The 22,548-nt window shown below is 38.5% G+C and overlaps 1 protein-coding gene across 1 annotated transcript in view; it reads right to left on the reverse strand.

Annotated features, from left to right (window-relative positions):
- nphp4 (nephronophthisis 4) overlaps window positions 1-22,548 on the reverse strand; it is a 170,258-nt gene that overhangs the window by 65,057 nt on the left and 82,653 nt on the right. Inside the window, exons 11-12 of the mRNA XM_080295371.1 lie at window positions 19,653-19,705; window positions 3,833-3,970 (exon numbers count right to left, since the gene is read on the reverse strand). Coding sequence (XP_080151497.1) covers window positions 3,833-3,970; window positions 19,653-19,705 — 191 coding nt within the window. The remainder of the gene's footprint in view (window positions 1-3,832; window positions 3,971-19,652; window positions 19,706-22,548) is intronic.

Genomic DNA, 22,548 nt, shown 5'->3' on the forward strand with positions numbered 1-22,548 from the left:
TGTCCAGATGGATACGATAAATTAAAATCTGGATAAGTGCACAATGCAGTCAGGGTCAATTCATTGTGATTTTTGGTGTTTTTCAAGAAAAAAAAAATCTGTCAAGATGGGACCCAAATTTACATTTTTCCATAAAGAATACAAGAGGAAAACAGTATGGGGCAAATAAAAAGCGTTTTAAAGGATAAATATGTCAATGCTAATGCACAATAGGCAGCGTTATAGTCACGCTAAGGCTGCCGAAGCATTGGAAGGGCCAATGACAGTAAGTTCAGGAAAAAGCACAGATGACTTAATCAGCCTATAACAAGTTAAATTATTTTTCTTTAAGAGTGCATTTTGCATTTTTAATCACCAATGTTTGCATTGTGCTGCTTTACAGTACTCGACTTTACAATATATTTATGAAAAGAAACAGCACAGTTAATTGCCTGTGGATCAGTTCAACATTTCTACATTTTTTGTGGCAAACATTAATCCCCACTTCATTGTCATTGACAGGCACACAGCTGGAGGGGTATTAGCGAAGATAATTAGCTAAGAAGTGCTAATGGTGTCATTTTGCAGTTGTTTTTTTCCCCTGGTCTTTGATACATGTGCATGGTTCAGTTGGCCTATTACACACCATGCGAGGCTGAGCATTATTGGGCTTTCCGTCAAACGTGCTGGTAATAACCTCGACCAAAGTCGTGCTACTATATATACGTATATTCAACATACCCTACATATGCACCGTTATTCTCTGATCAAACAACCTGCAATATAATAACCTAAGAGAATTTCAATGCATAATGTAGAAGTCTTAACACATTTTAAAGGCTCAGAGTAATTGAGTTATACTTTATCTCAACTTGCTACCATAAAACCTATGGAGTGTGATGACATACGAGCACTTTTTATAGGCTGGTGAGTTCAGGGTGTAAGGTTACAAGGACAAATGGAGGTTTAAACAATAAACGCTGCAATCTAGTTTAATTACTCAATATACGCAAAAGGAGTCTCAGAAACTTGCTTACAGTATCAGAACAGAATGAAATGCCAGCGCGGAGACCAAGGAAATACACAGTACACAGTAATGTTGACAGTGTTTTCTGCCCTATATGAAATCCAGCAGTGGATTCTACAGTATTGGCATTTAGAAAGTACAAACCAAGCAACCAAAGTCAGGCACTTTAACAAGTCGCCTGCATTTAAGGTAATATTTTCAAACTGCTAGCAGAATGTGACCTTTAAAGAAAGGTTATATACACTATGAAAGAACATAATACAGCATGTCTTATGTAAAAACATAACATAGTAAAATTCATAGTAATAAAGCTTCTCACTCCCTGTATGTGCTACTCTTCTACACTGTAGAACAATAATTATAATAAATAATTATTACATCTATTGTTTTGGGATTGATGCACATATAGTAACGGAAATAATTTAACATTCAGTTTTCCTTTAATGTAAAACATTCTGTGATGCAGTTGGAAGCCAACCGGTGCAACTGTAGGTGCCAAGCTAACCTATTACTAAAAAAAGGAAATGCTGCTGTGTTGCCAGAAACAGACATTAGATTTGAAATATATATATGGAAAGAAATAAAAAGCATTACAACTTGTGTGAATGAGAGAACATGGGTATAAATGAAGCTTATTTCTTGGAATGTAGCCCAGTAAGTACAAGATGTTCCTACTTTTAGATAGATAGAAAAGTGGATAAAGTTATTCTGACAATTTCACAACACGACCTAGTCTGTCTTTCAAAATGAAATTGTATTGTGTCCTTCTGCCATGTTGTCTTTCTTATTATATTTGATCCTTCCAGTAAGTCTGATTCCTAGTTCCTGGCTTATTTCTGCAGAATGATTCATGGTTTAAGATATATAGATTTTGAGCATGAAATATGAAGGAAATCCATTAAAGCTGTAGTTGACTAGTTACAATATCGCAGGACTTCTCAGCTATGCTGAAAGGGGTATACCTGAAAGCAGGTATACAGTCCAGGGCAGCACTGAACGAGCCCCTACAATCTAATGTGATAATAAAGGGGAGGCAAGCAAACACATTTGCTGGTGTGTACGCTTAAATTTGAACAAATCTGCAATGGTGTTTCCACAGTGCTTTACTGTCACCTGTACATTAGAGGACTAGATACTACATTAGCCACCAGTTCTGTCCTCATATGAAAGACAGGAGACATGGGGTTAAGTTAAAAAGAATACAAAATATTACATAACTAATGATATTCAAATGTCCTTGCAGTTAGGCACCATAATTGCCGATGTGAATTCCTTTCCAGAAAGAAAAACAAAACAAGATTTAAAAAACAGAGTCATCAAGATGGCAGGGTCAAGATCTCTGTGTGAGCTATAACCATGGCAACGATTAGTGTGTGCATTTCCCCTTATAGCTCAGTGGCATTGCAGACTTGATGTATTAACAGTGAGCACTTTGGAAACTTCACAGCAGATATAACCAACAACACTCCAGTTGCAATTAACAAAGCTTATATTGTGACTACTTGTGACAGGCTTAAGTTGATTATCACTAATAACATAAAAGTAGAAATAAACATGCCCTGTGCCTCCTGCATTTCGAGAAAACGTTCCATCCCCAGCTGCAGGATGTGACTAAACTGAAACTGTTTACAAGCAACCAAACAAATCCCTATACTTCTCAAACAAGGGCAATATGCTATGTGGGGGTTTTTTCTACATCAAAGAGCAAATGTGCATATATAAGGATGTGAAAACTGATTTCGATAAGCTGAAAAAGATTCAGGGTTAATCCCAGGATTACAGCATTATGATTTCCTCGCCATTCTATGAGATTCTTCCAATGCTTCTAATGTGCATATTTCCAAATATATGCATATTTGTGGGTGAACGTAGTCTAATTTAGCAAAGACAAGGCAGCTTTCAAAGGCAAAATGAGTCTGGCAGGCAATTCGCGGCAGCAAACACCTACAACTGCAGGGAATAGGTTAGCCCTGCATCATTTCAGGAAATTATTCAGCAAAGTTAATCAAATCAGAACAGTATAGCTTGCTTCCTCATTTACGCTGCAGTGAATCCTCTGGCTGCAATGATAGGACTTGCGTTCAGATGCATAAAGCTTGTTAGCATTTAGAGCCAGTCGGATATGTTTTTTTCTCTGATGTAATTTTCATTATTATCTCTGTGTTAGTTCACTGGAAAGTATAGGGATTAAATCAAAAAGAGTTTGATAAAAAGGCATTCATTAAAAAAAAAAACTTTTTATTGCCAGAATTTGTATTTCAAATGGAGGGTTGATTTACACACGAAAACAGCTAATTGTTACCAATTACCAATCACCAATAAAAGAAGTACTGTACAGGGTAGGTTAAACATATTTTTTCCTAATTAGTCAAAACATGAGTTTGACGTAGAACAGTGAGTACCTTATTAAAAAAAAGCAGTCTTTGTAGAATAATTGAAAATCCAAGTGAAAAAATAATGTTTCTTTTGATTCTAAAGATGAAAAGAATCCGCTTCGGCACCTCCAGCATCTCCAAAGACAAAGAGTGTGCAGGGCTGGAGTTCAGGTTAGAGGATGTGTGTGTGTTTGTGTCTCCATGGGTACATGGGTATGAGCTGGTAGCTGAGTGCTGTAAAGGTGAGTGTGGCTTTGTACTCCAGTGAAGAAGCGGACAATGTACGACATTGTGTGTCTTCGCTATGATTGAATGTACACCTCGTAAATGTATCTATGACTTACTTTCACCTAGTGTTTGTGTATTTTCTGCAGCGCGCGTGAGTGTGTGTGTGAAGGATGTGTGCGTTTCTGTGGGTGCGCGTGTGAGCGAACGGGGGTGGAAATCTTACGACATGTGACAGCTGGTGGGCCGATGCCAATGGGGAAGGATGGAGCAGAGAAGGAAACGACTGTTGCCACGGCAACGCCGAGCTGGAGTGGCTGATGGTCGGGTAGCGTGAAGTAGCTGCCAGCTGAGACAGTGAGAGCTGCGGAGAAACAATGCAAATTATTCGCTGTTATTATTATGATTATGAGCAACAGGGCTCAGAAATATACTTTACACCAGAGAGACACATGTGCTGTCTGAGATGGCAACACCCCATTACAATGCTTTGACACTTATAAACCCTCGTCACTCTACCTGCCTCCAAAACTACTGCTTTTTTGCACGCTGTCATCCTCCCGCAGGTCAACTTTAACTGACTTGTGAGATTGTTTCCATCTTTCTTTATGATTATCTTAAGTATTGTGCAAAAAGTGTCATGTAGAAATATCAATCATTACTCATAAGGGACTTGAAATGTAATTCAAAATGCCTCCAAAGACCTACATTCAGTGGTACATACACTGAATGGTGTACATTTCGGACATCCATCAATACACAAATATAAAGTGTTTATTCTGAATGTTATAATAGCATTTTCTTTCTTATATTTTCCCATTTTAATTTCTGTTTGAAGCTGTTGTAAATGCAGAGTGAAAATAATAAAACTCACCTCACCTTTACTTGATTTCTAAGTAATTTGTCATATTTATTTATGCTTTGCGTTTCTCTTTCCCACTGGAATTAACTGCCCTTAATGTAAAAGTACTTTTATTTTTAAATTCTTCATATGATATCAGCGTATTACTGATATCAAAAGAACACCAGTGAGGAATGTCAAAGAAGGAGTAAAATTAAAAAGCAGGGGAGTGGCGTGTATAACACAACTTTGTTATTTAACAATGATGGAATAAGTGCTGTAGAATTGCACTTATATGGACACTTCAGAGCTATAGACGTGTCTCCACAATCACCATAATATTAAGTATGAAATACATTTCACATGTGAATTGCTCTAATCTTCGGTTTTCCCCACAGCTAATCCTGGGGTATCTCGAGGCATTCCCACACTCCACGGGATATTTTATACTGCAGCGACTAAGTCTGCCTAAAGGTTTCCTCAGAGATGGGCCTCCACAGGCAGACAGGTGGCATCTTGATCAGATAGCCAAATGATACTGTTTATATCTCTAAGCTAAAGAGCAGCTGTTATTCTCTGAGCTCCTTCTAAAAAAATGTTTCTTTCTGCCCAGTTATGTTGATCCTTTGTCTTATTTTAGTCTTTTCATAATAATACACTCTGATCAGAATGAATACATCTAATTAAATGGCCCCCAAATTACCGTCACATTCAAATCTGCACCATTGTCCCCTAGACAGGTGACAGCTTATTGCATCGGATTGTGAAGAGATATTTTATCCAAGTTTGTTTATCTACCTTTTGGGTAAAAGTCTTTTTGTTTGCTACTGTGAAATGATTACTAAAACTTATCCAAATCCTCTATTGTCTTTGAGAAAAAGGCAATGCTTTATTTATTTATTTAGCAGGGAAAATGCAGAATATATGCATTATACCAAATATAGCTAAAAGCTCATTCTCATGCATAGTCCCTGTGCATAGGCTCCTAATGACATGCAGATAACAACAAAAGATAGTAAATCAAAACCTGACAAATAAAAGCGTGTACACAATGAAATACCCTCAAAAGAAATGAAACAATAGTAGTTTCTAACTCGAGAACACACAATCAGCAACCCCAGAAGGAGAGAAAACATTTCATCAGTGTATGAAAATTCTGTGCTGCCACATTCATTCTCCCACAGCTCATTGACCGCAAACCTGAACAACGTTTTCAAATTAAATTTAAAATGTACTGCACTCTCCGATGCTTTAAGATTTCCACGTTCCCAGTAACTAAAAAAACAAAACAAACTGTTTTATCCAAAAGTTGCAAAACAAAATTTAATGTAGCGCTCACTTGCTTAAGCCAACAATACAACTTGTCACAAAGTTTTTAAAGAGGTTATGGCGCTAAAGTGTGAATAATAACGTATGGTTAACCAGTTGGACATAACTCATCTTAACTTCAGAAGCAGTTACCAGGTTAACGGGTTAAAAGGGACTTCATACACCTCCCGTCAGACTGTACATCTATACAGTAATTGCCCTGTGTACATGCCTGTTTGTACTTGATTATGTGCCCTACTCTTCCTCCATCTTTCTCAGTCCCCCCTCAGATCTGCCCAGCTCTGGAGCCAACAGCAGTCCTCACTGAGTCCTTCCACAAAACTTAGTCTAAGGCTTCGATCATTGCTTACCATACAGCCACTGTACTCTATCAATAATCAATAAATGTTTCTAATTGTGTTCCGTGTTGAGGGCTGTACTAGTGAATGTCAGCTATATACATAACATTTTAAAAAGATTATAGATTTTAGTTTGTCTGAGGCAGTGACAATATGTGTAAATGAACTATGAATCTATTTCATACAGTTTTTGTAAACTGTGTAATGTTTGCATGAGTCATTAAAGTAAAAGTTCTCTCTGAGAAAACACCACTTTATCATTCTCATGATTACGCCTCCTCTTTCTTCAGATCAATAAAAAGACAAAGACCAGGTCGTAATATATAAGGAAATATCTAAAGATGTTATCCCTGATGCCTGCTTTGGATATTTTTGTTTTTTGAAAGTTAGACAATTAATGTTAACTTTTTTCCTAATACAGGTAAAGAACATTTCAAAGTAAAAAAAAAAAGAATTATATGAAACATTTGGGGAAACCAGTTTCCAAAAGTGATACTGTTGTTCCTTTAAATAATTTATAGTGTGTTGAATTAACTTAGCACACTGAATCCTGCATGTCAAGGTTATCATAGGTTATTATGTGAAAGCATTCGAGAAATTAAAACTTTGTGAAATTATTTTGTTTTAGTTTAGTTGTTTTAGAACTTAAATAAATTTATTACTATATACTAAATAAACTATATGATGGATACACATGTTTATTGACACTCTGGATCGGTCAACTGCTTTCATAAAGTTATGTGTTGTTATTGTGAAATATGCACTAATTTTCGTAACTATTGCCTCTGTCACATCCTCCATACAATAATAAATAAAAAGACAAAAACTAACAGTGAAACTTATAAAAACTAAACTAAAACTAAACATTTCCAAATCATAAAAAAGTCAATTTAAATAAGAAAATCCACTCTGGGAACTAACTCAAACTAAACTGTATTAAAAAACAAAAAACAAAAGGTCAAAACGAAATAAAAATAAAAACTAGTTAGAAAATATACAAGTGTAACAACTCTGCCAGCCAAGATTAGTAGGATCAGTGCTGCGTTGCTTATTCGCTCAATCTCCGACAGAGCTTTACAGAATATTTTTTCAGCTTTGGAAGTCATTTTGATAAGTAAGAGAGAAAAGGTTATAATGGTAAAAATAATCTGTCAATGAACTGCAGTATTCCTTAATAATGGGCCTTTCAGTTCACTTGTGACCCATACTGAATCTGCTACACTCAAAACAAATGGCTCTCTAGATGGCAATAAAGATACTGCAATGAACTTTACTGAGCAATAAAAGAAGAATTGCTAACTCACCCACAGCTTTGTTGGCCTAACACACTTTGGTATTTTTCTGAGGACACTGCAAATGCAAATGCTTAAAGTGAACTACAACAGACATCCCTGCTCTCTTCAAATCTTATCCTCAACAAGAAAAAAAACAAGGAAGACTTCACATAGCAAGTTCTGATGTGTCTCTGTGACACAGGGTACTTCTTCACAAACTGCTGGTTATAGCTAGTATTCATTTCATAGATGTGTGGCTACACTGTAGCTGCGTGCTGAAGACACACAGAGACACAGCCCACGATTCTAGCTATGTGTCCAAGCAACAAGTATATAAGTGAACAGATGCAACCACACAATTTTATTGAATGTCCACACATTGGCTAAATAGAGAAATACAAAAAAACCCTATAAAGACAAAAATCTATTAAAATGATATAAAGTAGCTTTAATGTTGGAAAAACATTAAACTTCACCCTGCACAACTAATCAAATCTTGATCTTGATCATGATTTTGGCTTGGTACAATTAAACAAACATGAGAGTTTCTGCTCCACCAGCAGAAAAAGCCAAAAGCAAATCAAGCACTCCTAACATCAGTGCCCATCACAGCCGGGAGTATCCTGGACTAGTCTGGACGAGTAAATTAAACATTAAAAGACAGAGATACAACAAAATGTAAATGCCTGGCACAGCACAAGACTAAGAGCCTGTCCCTCGAAGCGGATTCTTCTGGAAAAACTTCGGATTTAGGGCAAGTGATGTTAATAAAAGAACAAACCATATACAAAAAGTGCTGTAAAGTTGTGTGTCTGTGCCTGCAAAGCAACACAACTAACTGATCAAACCACCTAAAAAACATCACAAACTGTAGTGTAATAAATGCACCAAGGCAGACTCAGACATCCATGAAAGTGAGTCCGTGCAGCACATCAGTATATCCATCCACCTCACAAACACCAACCAATCACATTCCATGTGGCCACACGAGACTAATAAACACAGTGAGTAACGAAGGTGTCAGGAAAATGGTCAACATACTCCACAAAAGATATGTTATCCCCTCGAGCAATTATCTTTCTAAAGTGGCAAAATCTGCACTGTATGCAAAATGTAACAGGGGAAATAGAGAGGGATCTCACAGCTGGTGAGTTATATTTACTTCCAACAGGCAGGTACAACGAATGGAGTCAAATGTTTGTTTGTTTTTAATTTCTTTCTAAAAGATTTAGGCCAGGTAAATAAAGGTTTATTTTTCTGCAAAGATTAATTAAAACGGATTAATTTAGAAAATTTATATACAACGGTACAATTAAAAGATCATTTTTAGCCATAATCACGCAGCTAATCAAACTCATTACATGTTTCCATACATTCAGTGAAGCAATGTGATCTTGAGCATAATACTGAGTGAACAAACCAAAGACAGAACTATTTTAGAAAATGGAAAAATAGATGCCCCCCCGATAAATCAGATTTCCTCAATATCGATTCTGAAATAGAGTGTTTGATCTCTCTCGGAAGATCACATTTAGAAATCAAGGTCTGCCAGTTTGAACAATGTTTGAAACAACAGATGACCTGATGCTGAAGAGACAGAGCTTTCTCCCACTTCTGCGTGAAAAGTATCCACTTTTTAAAAGACAGGCTAGATAGATAGAAAACCACAAAAAAAAAAAAAAAAAAATCACACTAAGAATACCTGATTCTGTTTCTCCCTTGAAAATGTGTTGGTGTCCTAGTTAAATTGCAACGCTTATTTGAAACCTGTTGCTACGGAAAAACCTGGGTGCGCTAGATTCCAGTTAGCTTACCATGTGTTCTCCTCAACATATCAAAGATATGAAAAAACAGCCACAGCTTAGACGTTTTCTGTGAAGATGCCATAGGAAACAAGATATTTGTCACCACTGTAAAAGTAATGGAACAAGAACAAACAACAACTGTGCTGTTGATAAAGAGCTGCAGGTGACAGGCTGCACACCTCCAACTTCTCAGCAAGATAACCAACTTTAATGTGCCCTGTTATGTGCTTGCTGAGTGCGGCGCGAAATCAAAATAAATCAATTTCTCACGCCATGATGGGAAAAGGCAGATTTGTTTATTGAAACAGTGTGTGTTTGTTTGATTGAGGACTAAACACCAGTTGCTCTTTTGTGTATTTCTGACGACGGAGCTTCTCGAGGACCGACTGCTGCCAAGGGAGGCATTAAACCACACTTTTTGCCACCACAGTAACTAAGACTGCCATCAAATTAATCAGGGTTGAAATATTTTTGTTGTTAATTAAAAAAGAGCTGGCATATAGAACCAGATATATGTTGTTGTTGTTTTTTAAGTTTTAAATACTGCCATCTGTCTAGGAAAGTGGCACTGATGGAACATATGGGACATGGTTTAATTGGAATCAACTGAAATGACACCTAAACAGAGCAAAAATGGAAGATTTTCAAACAAAGTGGTTTGACACATTTTGAATTGTGCTAAGTCTCATAGTTTCCTCGCTTCTAAAGACTATATTAGGTGTGGGCGTAAACCAAAATATGAGCAGTCGGTTGTTGGGATCAAGTCAAAATGTCCTCAAATGTTAAGACCAGTGGACTATCACATATCCACACATGCATGCGATCTCACATTGAGTCATCACGTCTGCACACAGAAGGCGTGAAAGACACTACGCAGACGACTCTGCGTGAGAGAATCTCACACACACACACGCACATACAACAGGAGAATACACGGAGAGAGGCAATTAGACGTGGCATAACTGCGGCTGCCAATGTTCTAACCTCAGCCTGTCTGTCCTGACAGCCAAGTGTGTCATTTCTAGTTTCATGGGACCTGCACGTGAGTATGTGTGAATGCGTACATATGTGTCTTGTGGAAATACGTGCTGCTGACGAAAGATCTGAGCACGAAACAAATTCAGAGTGCTGCTTCAGTCTGCTTTGCGTGAGGAAACCGAGTTATAATAGAAGTGTGGACTGGCACTGTGGAAGGATGGACAGCCAAATTCTTGAGATGCGACTGATCCTCAGATTTGCAGCGTGTCTATTATGAAAATTGTTTTTGTTACAATATTAGTTTTCTTAATCCCCCATGGAGTGGGATTAGACAACACTAAATCCATACACCCCGTATCAGGCTTATTAGATTTCTGAGTACGGGATTGTGCTTGGAAGCTACAATGAGCACCAGCTATGTATGTTCATGTTTAATGGTTTAAATCATTTAAACATTTTATTTATTATTCATGCAAATAATTATAATTATTCATGACAATAGAATAAATAGGACACCCTAGAAACAGCAATAATCAGGAAGCTGACACAGCCATCGTTATATGGAGCTACTTTCTATTTTGCAATAACCTTTAATTCCAAAATGACTCTGTTGTAAAGGCTTCGCCTGCATATATATTTGAGATCAGATCAGTGAATGGTTAATTTTAATACAGCACAACAAACACTGTTTGGTCTGTTTACATCTCTGTCTCGTAGTATAACACTACAGTCTATTGTCGAAGCTTTTATTTTGACAGTTAGGGCAAGGGGTACTGTAACAGGGTGAATAAGCTACCAAAACCTCATCTTTACTCATATTGAGCTTTAGCCTCCTTAGTGCCTGCTCAAATGCAGTTATATAATTCCTACAGCATATTCAAATCATCTGTGATGCTCACGATTCTGTCCTCCCTCACACACACAGAATCTCCAATTCTGCTCTTACAAATCAATGTGCCTGGCAGGAAGGAAAAAGTCAAGTAATTTAATGACGAATAATGCAAGATACAGTAAGTACGGGTAGGCAGATTCAGGTGGAATTCAGGTGGGAATAGATACGGGTAGCAGTTGGCACACAATGACAAAAGAAACTCCAACAGACTCGCATGGAGAAAAACTGAGCCTTTATCAGTAGTGGCAGGTTTACTGGCAGAATTAGCATGTGTGTAAAGTGGGTGGAGAAGATCCAATAAGACGGGAAGCAGGGAAAATGGTAGTCACTGCAGGACTGGCAGGAAAAGAAAGAAAGTGTGTACCGGTGACACAAGGAGATATTTTGACACTATAACTGTTTGTTAGCCTGCAGACTGTTGAGCTCAGAATTTGTTGTGTGCTCTTTGACCATTTGTCACGATTATATTTCCATTAGAGTCAAGGACCTAACTTTGCACGTATCCACTGTATATGCTAAACCAGCATCATTCCTTCAAGAAGCTTCATGAATGTTTATCTGCCCGCTCTCTTAGTGTCAGAACGCGCACATAAAGGAGAGAGAAAGACAGAGAGAGAGGCCTTGATGTGGGATCAAGCTCACCATGTGACTCACAGGAAGGAAATAATAGTCAGGCGTCGCTTTAAAGGGAGGTGGATTTCGAATGAGATCCAGTGAAAATGTTGCAGGGATTACTGGGATGAAATGTTGAGAACAACAGGCAGAGAAGTCAAGAAAGCTGAAGGTTTAAAATATTACTGATGCACCACACATATAGCCATCTAAGCAAGTCACAATGTGAACATTAGTACTTATAGTTCAGTAAGAATGTATGTGGCTGGGAGACAAGTGATCTCTAATGTGTAACAGTAGAGAAACACAAGTTATAGTATATAGTGACAACCACTGAATTAAATACAACTGTATATATAAGTAGTAATACCAAAATTGTGAAAATATTCCTAAAATATAGCTCTGTTACAGCAGAAATAACTTAAACGTAATGTGTGGGAATTTAATTGTATCTGTGTTGTTATGTTGGGTAGATCATCATAACAATTTGAGGACTATTATATTTTGGGCTATTATATTTAGGATCAATACTAGGACTGTATACATATGGGTCTAAACTTGTGGTCCAGCTTTGTGCCAACAATCTTTGCTATTTTTATCTAGGCTGAACAAGTAAAAATAGTAAAATAAACTGGCGTGCAGAGAGCATGGAAATCAGAGAATGAGGTAAACTGGCAGCTTGTTAAGACTGTGTTAAGAATGTTAAATATTATTAGAAAAATAGCTGCCAAATATATACAAAATTCAGTCTCATTTAGAGCTCAAATGGACAGAACAACTCATAATTACATTCACACATCTTCCATCCATCTACAGTCAATTATTTTGGTGTGAAATAAAAAAAATGGGTGTGGGTGGGAGGACAGTGCCGAGTTTAGAACTGCTCCCTCACAGCGAGGAAGTCGTGGGTTCGAATTCACAGGCTGCGTGGAGCTTGCATGTTCACCCAGGCAGGGCTCTCTCCAGGTACCAGCTAACTGGTGATTCGATATTATCTGTGTGTGTGTGTGTGTGTGTGTGTGTGTGTGTGTGTGTGTGTGTGTGTGTGTGTGTGTGTGTGTGTGTGTGTGTTGGGCCCCATCATAGACAGGCTGTCACATCTCACCCTATGACTGCCACGGTCCCCCTGTGACCCTGAATTGGATAAAACAAAAACGGATGGGGGTTGTGTACATAACACAAGAAAAAACAAAAACCCATGTAGCCATGACATGCTCATGACATGTACAAGAAGAAACCCTTAATGGAGTCCCTCAGCTATCTGAGTGCTTCTTTTGTTTGCAAGATTCTGACCGGAGAATGAAAATAGTTGCTACATAAAAGGTTTGCGGATTTTCTGGAGTAACTGGGTCATGATTTCTGGAAAAAAGACATTGTTGCTGAGTTGAGTTTTTTAAATCCAAAAGAGATTCTGAGCTCTGGGTAGCTCAAACAAAAAGACTAGATGAAGGCATGAAACAGCATTACAGGCCACAGAGGAAAAACATATGTGAATTAGATTTTTGGGTGAACTGCCCCTTTAACAGTCAATCTGTATACTACACTTATCTTGTCTGGAAAGGCACAGTGTGCAGAATTTTAATGTTGTTATGGATTATATTATTTTAAGCATTCTGGTGCCACGAGCATTTGATTTGTACAGACTTATGCTCTCTTACTGGCTGTCATTCTTGGGGCTTCAGCTCAATACCACCAAAGCAGGATTTTATATATATATTAGTTGGCTTAAAAACACATCTTCTGCTGTTTTAACTAGACCAAACATGACACACTTCTCCAAGATAATATTAACTGTTAACAAATACTGATCCCACGCAGTATTTGCTACAGTTCTTGCCAGTCCCACAAATTCAAAGCCTCAAAGCAGGAAAATCTTCAGGCTCCGTCTATAAGGAGCTCCAAATAATGTGCCATCTCCTAAATGCAACTCTATATTTTCCAGTCAGATTTTCCACATCGTCATGCCATATGTGTGACATACATGTGCAATAACACAATTATCTGAGATTTAAACTTAAAGATTATTTCAAAAAAGAAATAAAGACTTATGCTGAATAATGAAGTACACATGAAGAAAAAGTAGTAAGCTATAACCTGCATATTGTATATAGTGTACAACATCAATTGTAATGTATTAGAAAACAAGTTAAGCTTGAATCAATACTGTACAATCACCGGACACTGCATTAGATACATCTTCCTAGTACCAGGTTCTTCATGGCACAGGTTCATCAAGGTGCTGGAAACAATTCCTCGGAGAGTTTGGTCCATACTGACACAATAGCATCACACAGTTACTACAGATTGGTTGGCTGCACGAATAAAAGGATGTCCACCACAGGTAGGTTGTGGTGTTTAAACAATGCTGCTTTTGCACTAAACTAAGAAAATATCCTCCACTTTCATGTTTTCATGCCAGATCACCTGAATGTTGCAGCAGAAATTCAGACTCCTCAAACCAGTTTTTCCAGTCTTCCATTGTCCAAATTTGGTGAGTTTGTACAAATTTAGGAGTTCTAAACTGACAGGAGCGGCACCCAGTGGAGTTTTCTGCTGATTTAGCCTGTCTGCTTCAAGGTGCGATGTGTTGTGTGTTCAGAGATGCTTGTTTGTATACCCTGTTTGTTACGAATGGTTATTTAGAGCCACAAAAATTTCAGCAATTGTCTCAAAATTTCATCTTGAAAATTGATGATAGTGTCATAAATTGCAGGGACAAGGTAAAAAACTTGGCCGTGTGGTTCGACATGGTGCTCTCCTTCGAGTCTCATGTAAAAGAGATAACAAAGACTGGCGTTTATCATTTGAGGAACATAGCCAGAATCAGCCAAGTTTTGTCAAGCAACACTGCAGAGGTTCTTGTCCATGCATTTGTGTCTTCACGTATTGATTATTGTATTGCTCTTCTTTCTGGGCTACCAAAGAAACGTTTTAGAGGTCTACAGATGGTGCAAAATGCAGCTGCTCGCATTTTAATAAGAACTGGGAAATTTGAGCACATTACCCCTGTACTGAGATCTCTTCATTGGCTACCTTGTCAGGTTCGAGCAGATTTTAAGGTCCTGCTGCTCACCGACAAGACTTTAAACGGATTGGCACCTTCATACCTCTCCGACCTTTTACACCTTTACAATCTACGGTCTACGATCTCAGGACTCTGGCCTTCTAAAGGTTCCTAGAGCCAGAAAAAAGACAATTGGAGAGCGTGCTTTTTCTTTTCGTTTCTGTGGAACAACCTCCCTCAAGATATTAGGCAGGCATGCTCTGTGGAGGTTTTTTAAAACTAAGTTGAAGACACATTTGTTCACCCTATCTTACATGTCTTAATTCTATGGCTTTTAGTTTTTAAATTTTTACTGTTTTTTACTTGTATTGCTATGTATCGCTTTTATTATTTTATTTATCTCTTTAGTTTCAAATAGTTGTACAGCACTTTGTTTGAAAGTGCTTATTATTATTATTATTAGTAGTAGTAGTAGTAGTAGTAGTAGTAGTAGTATTATTACTATTGTTGCCTTCCTTTATTGAAGTCATTTGGTCATTTTCACCCAGAAAGCTACTGGTCACTGGACAGTTGCTCTTTTTGGACCATGCTCTGAAAAACCCTAAAAACCCTGGTTGTGTGGGAAAATCCCAGTATATCAGCAGCTCCTGAAATACTAGGGCTAACCTGTCTGGCACCAACAACCATGCCAAAGTCAAAGCCAATTAAATCACCTTTCTTCCCCTTTCTGATGTTCAATTTGAAGTTCAGGCATACCTACAAAGTAGCTGTATACTTGTGATTTCCATCAAAGCATGAAATTGAGTTTCAAGTACACAATAATAATTAGATTTTCAAAAGTCATACAATAAAATGTAGCAGCAAAACCCTGAGTATTGTTTTAATTGATATAAGAACGAGACACAAACAACACTTTGCAAAGGAGGGCTGCAAAAGTTAGGTCCGAATGAGCAAGTGCCTGCTGTCGAACAAGCCCACTGCCAGCAACAAACTGAAACACGGTCTCACCTTTGGCCCCCAGACTACAAGACCACCTGGGTCAACAGAACACAAGCGCGACCCTGAAACACGGCCGCAGCCTGATGAGAGAAATCATCAACAGAGGCAAACAAACTCAGCTGCTCTTCCAAATGCTGGCTATAAATACCACAGGATCTTTAGCATTCTGCACCGCGGCAAAGAGAGAGCATCAAAGATCAATAATTTATGCAAGCAAGAGAAAGTTGTCAGATCCCACAATGCCGGCGCACAGAGTTAAAGCATGCAGCTTGTTTACAGAGCCATCTCAGAGAAGGATGCCACTGATTAATCAGCACCTGACAGCCATGTTGAAGAGAAAAGGAAAATTTTGTTGAACAGGGAAAAATATCATCATAAGACTGAACAAGCACTTTTTTCCATACATGTTTAAAAGAAAGTGAGGAAAACAGACAGGGAGAATGATAGACTGTATTTGTGAATTTTGCAACAGCTAACAGAGTTTTGATGAAATGTAGGGTGGCTGCCAACAGCAGTGGCACTGATTCACACGCCGTTTTCTGTTTCTTCTTTTTTCAGAAAGATCCTGGATGCCCACCAGATATCTACTGAGCATCTAAGGCACTAATGACTGCTGCCTTTCACCATTATTCGCCGAGGAGTGTATGTGAATGTGCTAAATATTTACCGTTTACTTAAAGCTGCCTTGGTTTATGCTTTTTGACCACTCAGAAGTGAAAGAACCAAAAAAAAAAACCCCACAATGATGGCTGATATGGTGGCAAATAATTGCCTATCTACATAATCAGGAGTGAGGCTCATTTATGTGGCGTGATATTATAAAATATCAGAATAATATTTTAAAAATACATCTCAAAATATCTGACACTTAAGCCCAGAGTTAGCTTTGTCAAACTGTTATACCCTCTACTTTTGACTACCTCCCAGCCAGGAGGTCACTTAAATAACACCGTAAACACTGTCTCAGTTCTTATTTCACCACATCACCAGATCCTAGACTCCTCTACCCAGTTATTCAAGGTCAAGCCCTTCCTGTGCACCAATCTGTTTGCTAAACTTCTTACCCACTTTCATTTTTGTCCACAGACAAAAATTTCCAGTTGCTGCCAAACTCCAGCCACTTATCCACCTCTGCTCTGGAGCTGCACTGATCTCCTGGTTCCACAGATTAATCTTCCTGGCTTCACTAAACTCGTCTCCTCTGGTCAATCCACAAGCTGCCACTTTGAACCTTTCCCCCTGGCTCTCTTGGTTTCCTCTGTTATAAAGACACTTGGTAAACAATCTGAATTCTTGTTAAGCTTGTAAATAGATGATTCTTTGTTTCTGCACCCTACCTGTTTTCACAGTTCTGCATTTAGGTGTTCTGTCTAGCCTAAAGACATATGTTTGCCGTTGCTCTTGTTGTTTTTGGAGTGTTTTTGTTTCAACTCATTGAAAGGCATTTAAAAATGAAAAATCATCTTTTTAAACCTAGAATGAGGTTTGTCCATTAATTCAGTGTGCTGTAATGGCCACTTGTGGTCACAGATTGTTTTTCTCCAAAATTTACATCAGCAGCTTATTAAAATTGGGCTGTGTTTTTCTGCCTTATGATTTGCGTTCCTCCTCTGAAGCAAAGTTAATTGCTCCTTTTGGGAAAATGCAGTTGAACTTTAACCCTTAATCCTTGAAAAATAGGATATGAGAGCGTCCTAATTTGCAGTGGAAATATGCAGAAATGTCAGCAAATTTTGTATTTTTATTTTTTCAGAATAATTCGGGGCTGAATGTTTTGGGAATTTGATTTGATAAGACTCATGAGCTCTATATAAAATGGTAGATTAATTTAAGCACAACCATCTTTTAATGTCATCCCCAAAGAACTGCCCAGTATGACCAGAATTGTCTCTTCCCAACCTCTGGGAGCTGCCCTCTGTAGGTTTCCACCGCCCTTGCTGTTTAATCAAAATGAGGGTCGATTTCTAGAGTTCAAGGCTGCGATGATCTCACAGCTCCCAGCTGGTTCAATTTAAAATGAGTCGACAATACAGACTCATTTTGGCCCAGAGAGCCAACACTGAAACAGAGCTGATGTCTCTCCTCCTCCTCCTCCTCCGCTCTGTGTCACTGGCCTCATCCTGAGAGAGAGCACCATCCATCACAACTCCCAGTCTCCACTGACACTTCTCACTTAGGCTGAGGGATGATGCTACAAACAGAATGCCGGCACTCACGATTGAGTATACTTCTTAATGCTTATTAAAGGGTAAAACGTATTCATTTGAGCTCTAAGCTAAACTACATTTGTCATAATAACACAGTTTAATCAATAACATTGTATTGATCGCTGCTTATAATTACATTTATTATTAATTTTTCTCCAGCATATTAACATTTTAATTGTTCTTGAGGACATAAAGTATAACTCTTTCATTTTTTAGCATTATTTAATATTTATATATAAGTCCTCTTTGTTCATTGATGTTTGAACCTCACCTCGTCTTTGCATTTGCCGTTTTCATGCTGAGGATGGCTTACATTTTACCCTTTAACAAACCATATTCACTAGTGATTGGTACCATTCTGACTGCGCACTCTCTACATCTTCAAATTTTTGAGTTAAGTGTCCTGTTACTTTCTGTTCTATTTTGAAGCAATCGTTCTATGTATGACTCTCTCACATTATTATGAACTTCTTTTCATTGAGGTTTGGAGGTATTTGTTTATGCACAGCTCTCTGGACTGCCCAAATCATCACCCCTCTGCCACCAAGCTTGACAGTTAGCATGACAATTTTAGTTTTCACCAAATGTGGCACTGTGCACTACATCTCCATTTGGCCTTGTGTGTCCAAAGGACATTTCTCTAGAAATGTTTTTGTTTGTCCAGACGTCACTTTGCACACCTAAGCCATGTTGTGATGTTCTTCTTAGAGAAAAGAAGTCAACGCTGCCACTGTATTTATACGTTACACATTAATGAAGGGTGCTGTGAGTGCAACTACAAACAAAGTGTCACTCTGTGACAGGATGGGAATTGAGAGGGGGGTGTTTGCGAGAGGCCCCGTGCTTTTCTTTAATTATGTCTCCCAGTTCTAGTGTTGTTGAGAGATCTGGGTCAGATAATGAATTTTTCTTGACTTTTTTTTTTTCTTTTTAAATTTATAGACCTGACCTGCAATCTCTGTCGACAAACCAGACAAAACCTAAGTGTGGGTCTCTCAGAATTAATGATCCCTGTCTAAAGAGCATGTAAGGGGAGCTGTGTCCATGTACAAGGGGCAGCTAGAGGAGCTTTCTGCGGGCGGGAATCTATCCAGGTCAGCTTTCAACCAAAATGCATTCATAACAGTTCCTTTCAAAAAGTGCAGACACTGCGTTTGCTTTTTTCTTGCTTCACTCAGGTAACAGCAGAATAAAACACAAAAGTTTTATTGCCAGGGTCACAGGAAGAAAACCCCATTGTTTGTGTAAACCACACAGCCTGTGTGCCTTCCCCTCTGCTGCTGTAATATTTCCAAGCATTCAATAGTGCACCATAATAGAACACAACATGAAAAATTGCAGTTTTATCATAGAACCCACATGACCCTGCTAAAGCTATTCTAAATATATAATTTCAAGAGGACTGCTTCCAAAGAATTGAAATGTTCCCGCTGGAGGAATTTGTACGGTTAACAGCTAAAGGGTGACATGTTTTTCTCAGTAAAGAGTTGAGACAGAGCAAAGTTCCTGCAAACATTAGTGCAGGTAAATAAATGACAGATGACTGGAGCAGGTAATGGACTGACCTTTTGACTAATTGTTTGTGTAAAAGAGTCTGTGTGGACCTACTGACACAGGTTCCTTTTGAAATAAGTATGAGTATAAAAGACAGCTTTAAAAAGGGTTTACTTGTTTTAAGTATTAACTTGGAACTTTAGAGAGAAGCTTTCTTGGCCGGCCAGTATTATAGGTCACCTGTAAAATTCAATAGGTGAGACGGTGTCTTACCCCGGGGCCTTGAGGAGATTCTGGAGGAGAAGCTGGTGGAATGCGTTTCCGATCTAGAAAAAAGAAAAACAAACGCACAACAAAGAAGATAAAGGCATTCAACCTAGAAATGTACACATCTGTAAAAGCCTTCCACTTCTACGACGTATTCATGCTGAAGTCTTCATTATTCATCTGGAAATGTGCTAACAGCTCCAGTTCATTGTTTAACAAGGTTAATTAACAACATTGTAATATCTTCCACATGCTTTCTGCACCTGGTAGCACAGTTCATTTTATAGTTTGGTTAGACATTCAGTGGAATATTAGCTTGTGAGAGGGAATAGAAGTTGACTGCAAAATGCCACCTTTGTAATTGCTTTCCTGATGATTGGATTTGCGGTGAGCTGACATCTTGAGGTATAAAAAAATACACTGTGATAATGTTTACTCAGTGCAGTGCACAGTGGAGTATATAGCCGCGCAGAGCACTGGAATACCTAACTATTTACAGACCTAGCAAATCTATCCAATTTCACACAGATAAGGAGGTGAGTTGGATTTAAATTTCACACTGACTTTAAAGTCTGACAATGCTTCCTGAGATTTTTGGTTCGTAGCCATGGTAATACTGAAATGAAAGGTTCTCTAGCATCCCTTTGTCCTCCCTCTCCCTCACGCTGTCTCGCTCTCCGTGCTGGGCTTGACTGGCCTTTTGGAAATTGCTTCGGTTTGCCTGGGGTGTCTTAGTGTAGCTCCCATCTGTTCGGACTACGTGCACACAGAGTGGACATGGTGCTGCACTGGCTGGCTCTGTTTCACAAATGTGCTCTGGCATGCCCCCCCACCCCCACCCCCTCTGGCAGCCATTTTGTTTTTAGGGCTTTCTCACTGTTTTTACTTCTCGAGCCCACGGAGAGTGTGTATCACCTCATTAGCTGAACTAATGTGCAATTAGCCATTTATTTGTGATCCCTCAGAGGCCTTCTCGACAGATGAGTGAACTACCACATGTGCGGCTGGTGAATTCAGACACCTTTACGAGCAGTAAAGTTATACAGCTACGTAAGGACGACGGCCCATTAAAATTAATTTAAAAACATCTGCGTCTAACCAGCCAGATATGCTCCCTGATCTTCTTCTTAGCTCATCAGTATCAACAGGGAGCGATGCATGATGGTCACGTAAACGACAAGGAATTAAGCGACTAAATTATAGATTAATAAAAGCGTACAGACTTCAGAATTTCCAACATTGTAATGCAAAGTCAGCATGTACCGTATGAGTTAAAGAATCCTTCTGAGATCAGGTTCTTTCTGACATGAATGCATCAATAACAGCGAATTTCAGATGGAGGGTGCATTTAAATTAGCTATCTCCAGTTTAAAGCATCCTTTCTGGCATATGTTTAAATCCATGCAAATGCAGTCTTGGAAAAAAAACAAAGTTGAGGATGATCAAGTTGCCTAAATCAAAGAATGGCAGTGATTCATGGTCTCATTCTCCTCTGAACACCAGCCCAAATCATTCAAGCTTCTTGGGCAACCCTCTGAAGACGCGCGAACACTGATTAAAATGTCATTACTGACAATGCGCACTGCCAGAAGCTTTCTCTACACACCAATGAAGTAGACCCCTGATCAACCGCATTCTTGTCTCAAAAGTTAACAGCATCATTAGGAAGGTAAATCATCGAGCATACAGCCTGGGTCCACTCAAGTTTTTTCTGCTGTCACCGGGATTGAGTGGCTGTATGCAGTGTTTACTACACTTTTTTAATCAATTCACTGGCAGACACAGAGCAAATCAGCAGTTTGTGTTTCAATAAGAGATGCAGGCAGTGGCACATCATTTATCTTTGGCTGCGTGCAGGATGTGGAATATTTAATCAGAACTTTGTTTCAGTGGGAGGCCTCCAAAGCTCAGGGTTCAGCAGTTATTTTTAGAGTATCGTGGAACATCCGCGCTTAATTGTAAAAGATTTTAAAAAAAAAAGAAGAAGAAGAAGAAGCTTCTGCTGGAGAAATCCAACAGCATCCACTGATAACCCCCTACCAATGTGACAAATAAGGGGCACGGTTCAGACTTAATTTTACACTCTTCATCGTAATGCTTACGGAAAGCAAAGAAGAACCAATATGCATGGCTGATATGTTCTTTCTGGAAAAATGTTTTTCAAAGCTTTACCACAAAAACCTCAACAAAGAGAGTCCCACAGTAAGAGTATCTTACCGTTACTTATTGCTTATTATGAATCATGAATATGTTTTTTAGCACCACTTTGATATTCTTTACCCTGATATCCATCACATCTACTTTTTGAATGTCTGCAGAAGTTGAGTTGCTGAAAAAGCACAAAGACAGTGTGCACTGTCTAAACACAGGCTTTCATTAAAATCAATCATCAGTCATATGTTTTCACTTGATAGCTGTGGAGCTTGTTCTTGAACTGTGAATTGTGTCTTACTGCAAAATATTAAAGAATAATTCCAGTTTAAACATTAAACAGTTTCACCACATTCAGCAGCTTTAACAATATTACAAACCACCAACAATATTTTGGTAATATGCAATATTCTTGTAGAAGCAATCATCCTGAAACGCCTCTGGGCACTTATTTGAGCAGTTATTTTGAGTCACTATATTTATTAAATTTAATTTCCCAGTCCGTGAACTGCCACCTTATTTTTGTGAAGGGCTTTGTGTGTCCACATGATCTTATGAGCTGCGTAGTCTGGGGCAATGTATTCCTTGTAGGGCCTCCCAAAACAAACTGCTCCTGGGTGAGCGGCTAGACTAAGATCAATTAAAAAAACACGAAACAAACAAACAAAACAAAAATCGAGGGACATGGAATTTCCACTCTGAGAGCAGATGTAAGATGATTTTGCAAAGTAATGCAGGTTTAATATCAGAG

The sequence above is a fragment of the Astatotilapia calliptera genome, chromosome 20 (assembly GCF_964374335.1).
Source record: "Astatotilapia calliptera chromosome 20, fAstCal68.1, whole genome shotgun sequence".
Taxonomy (NCBI): domain Eukaryota; kingdom Metazoa; phylum Chordata; class Actinopteri; order Cichliformes; family Cichlidae; genus Astatotilapia; species Astatotilapia calliptera.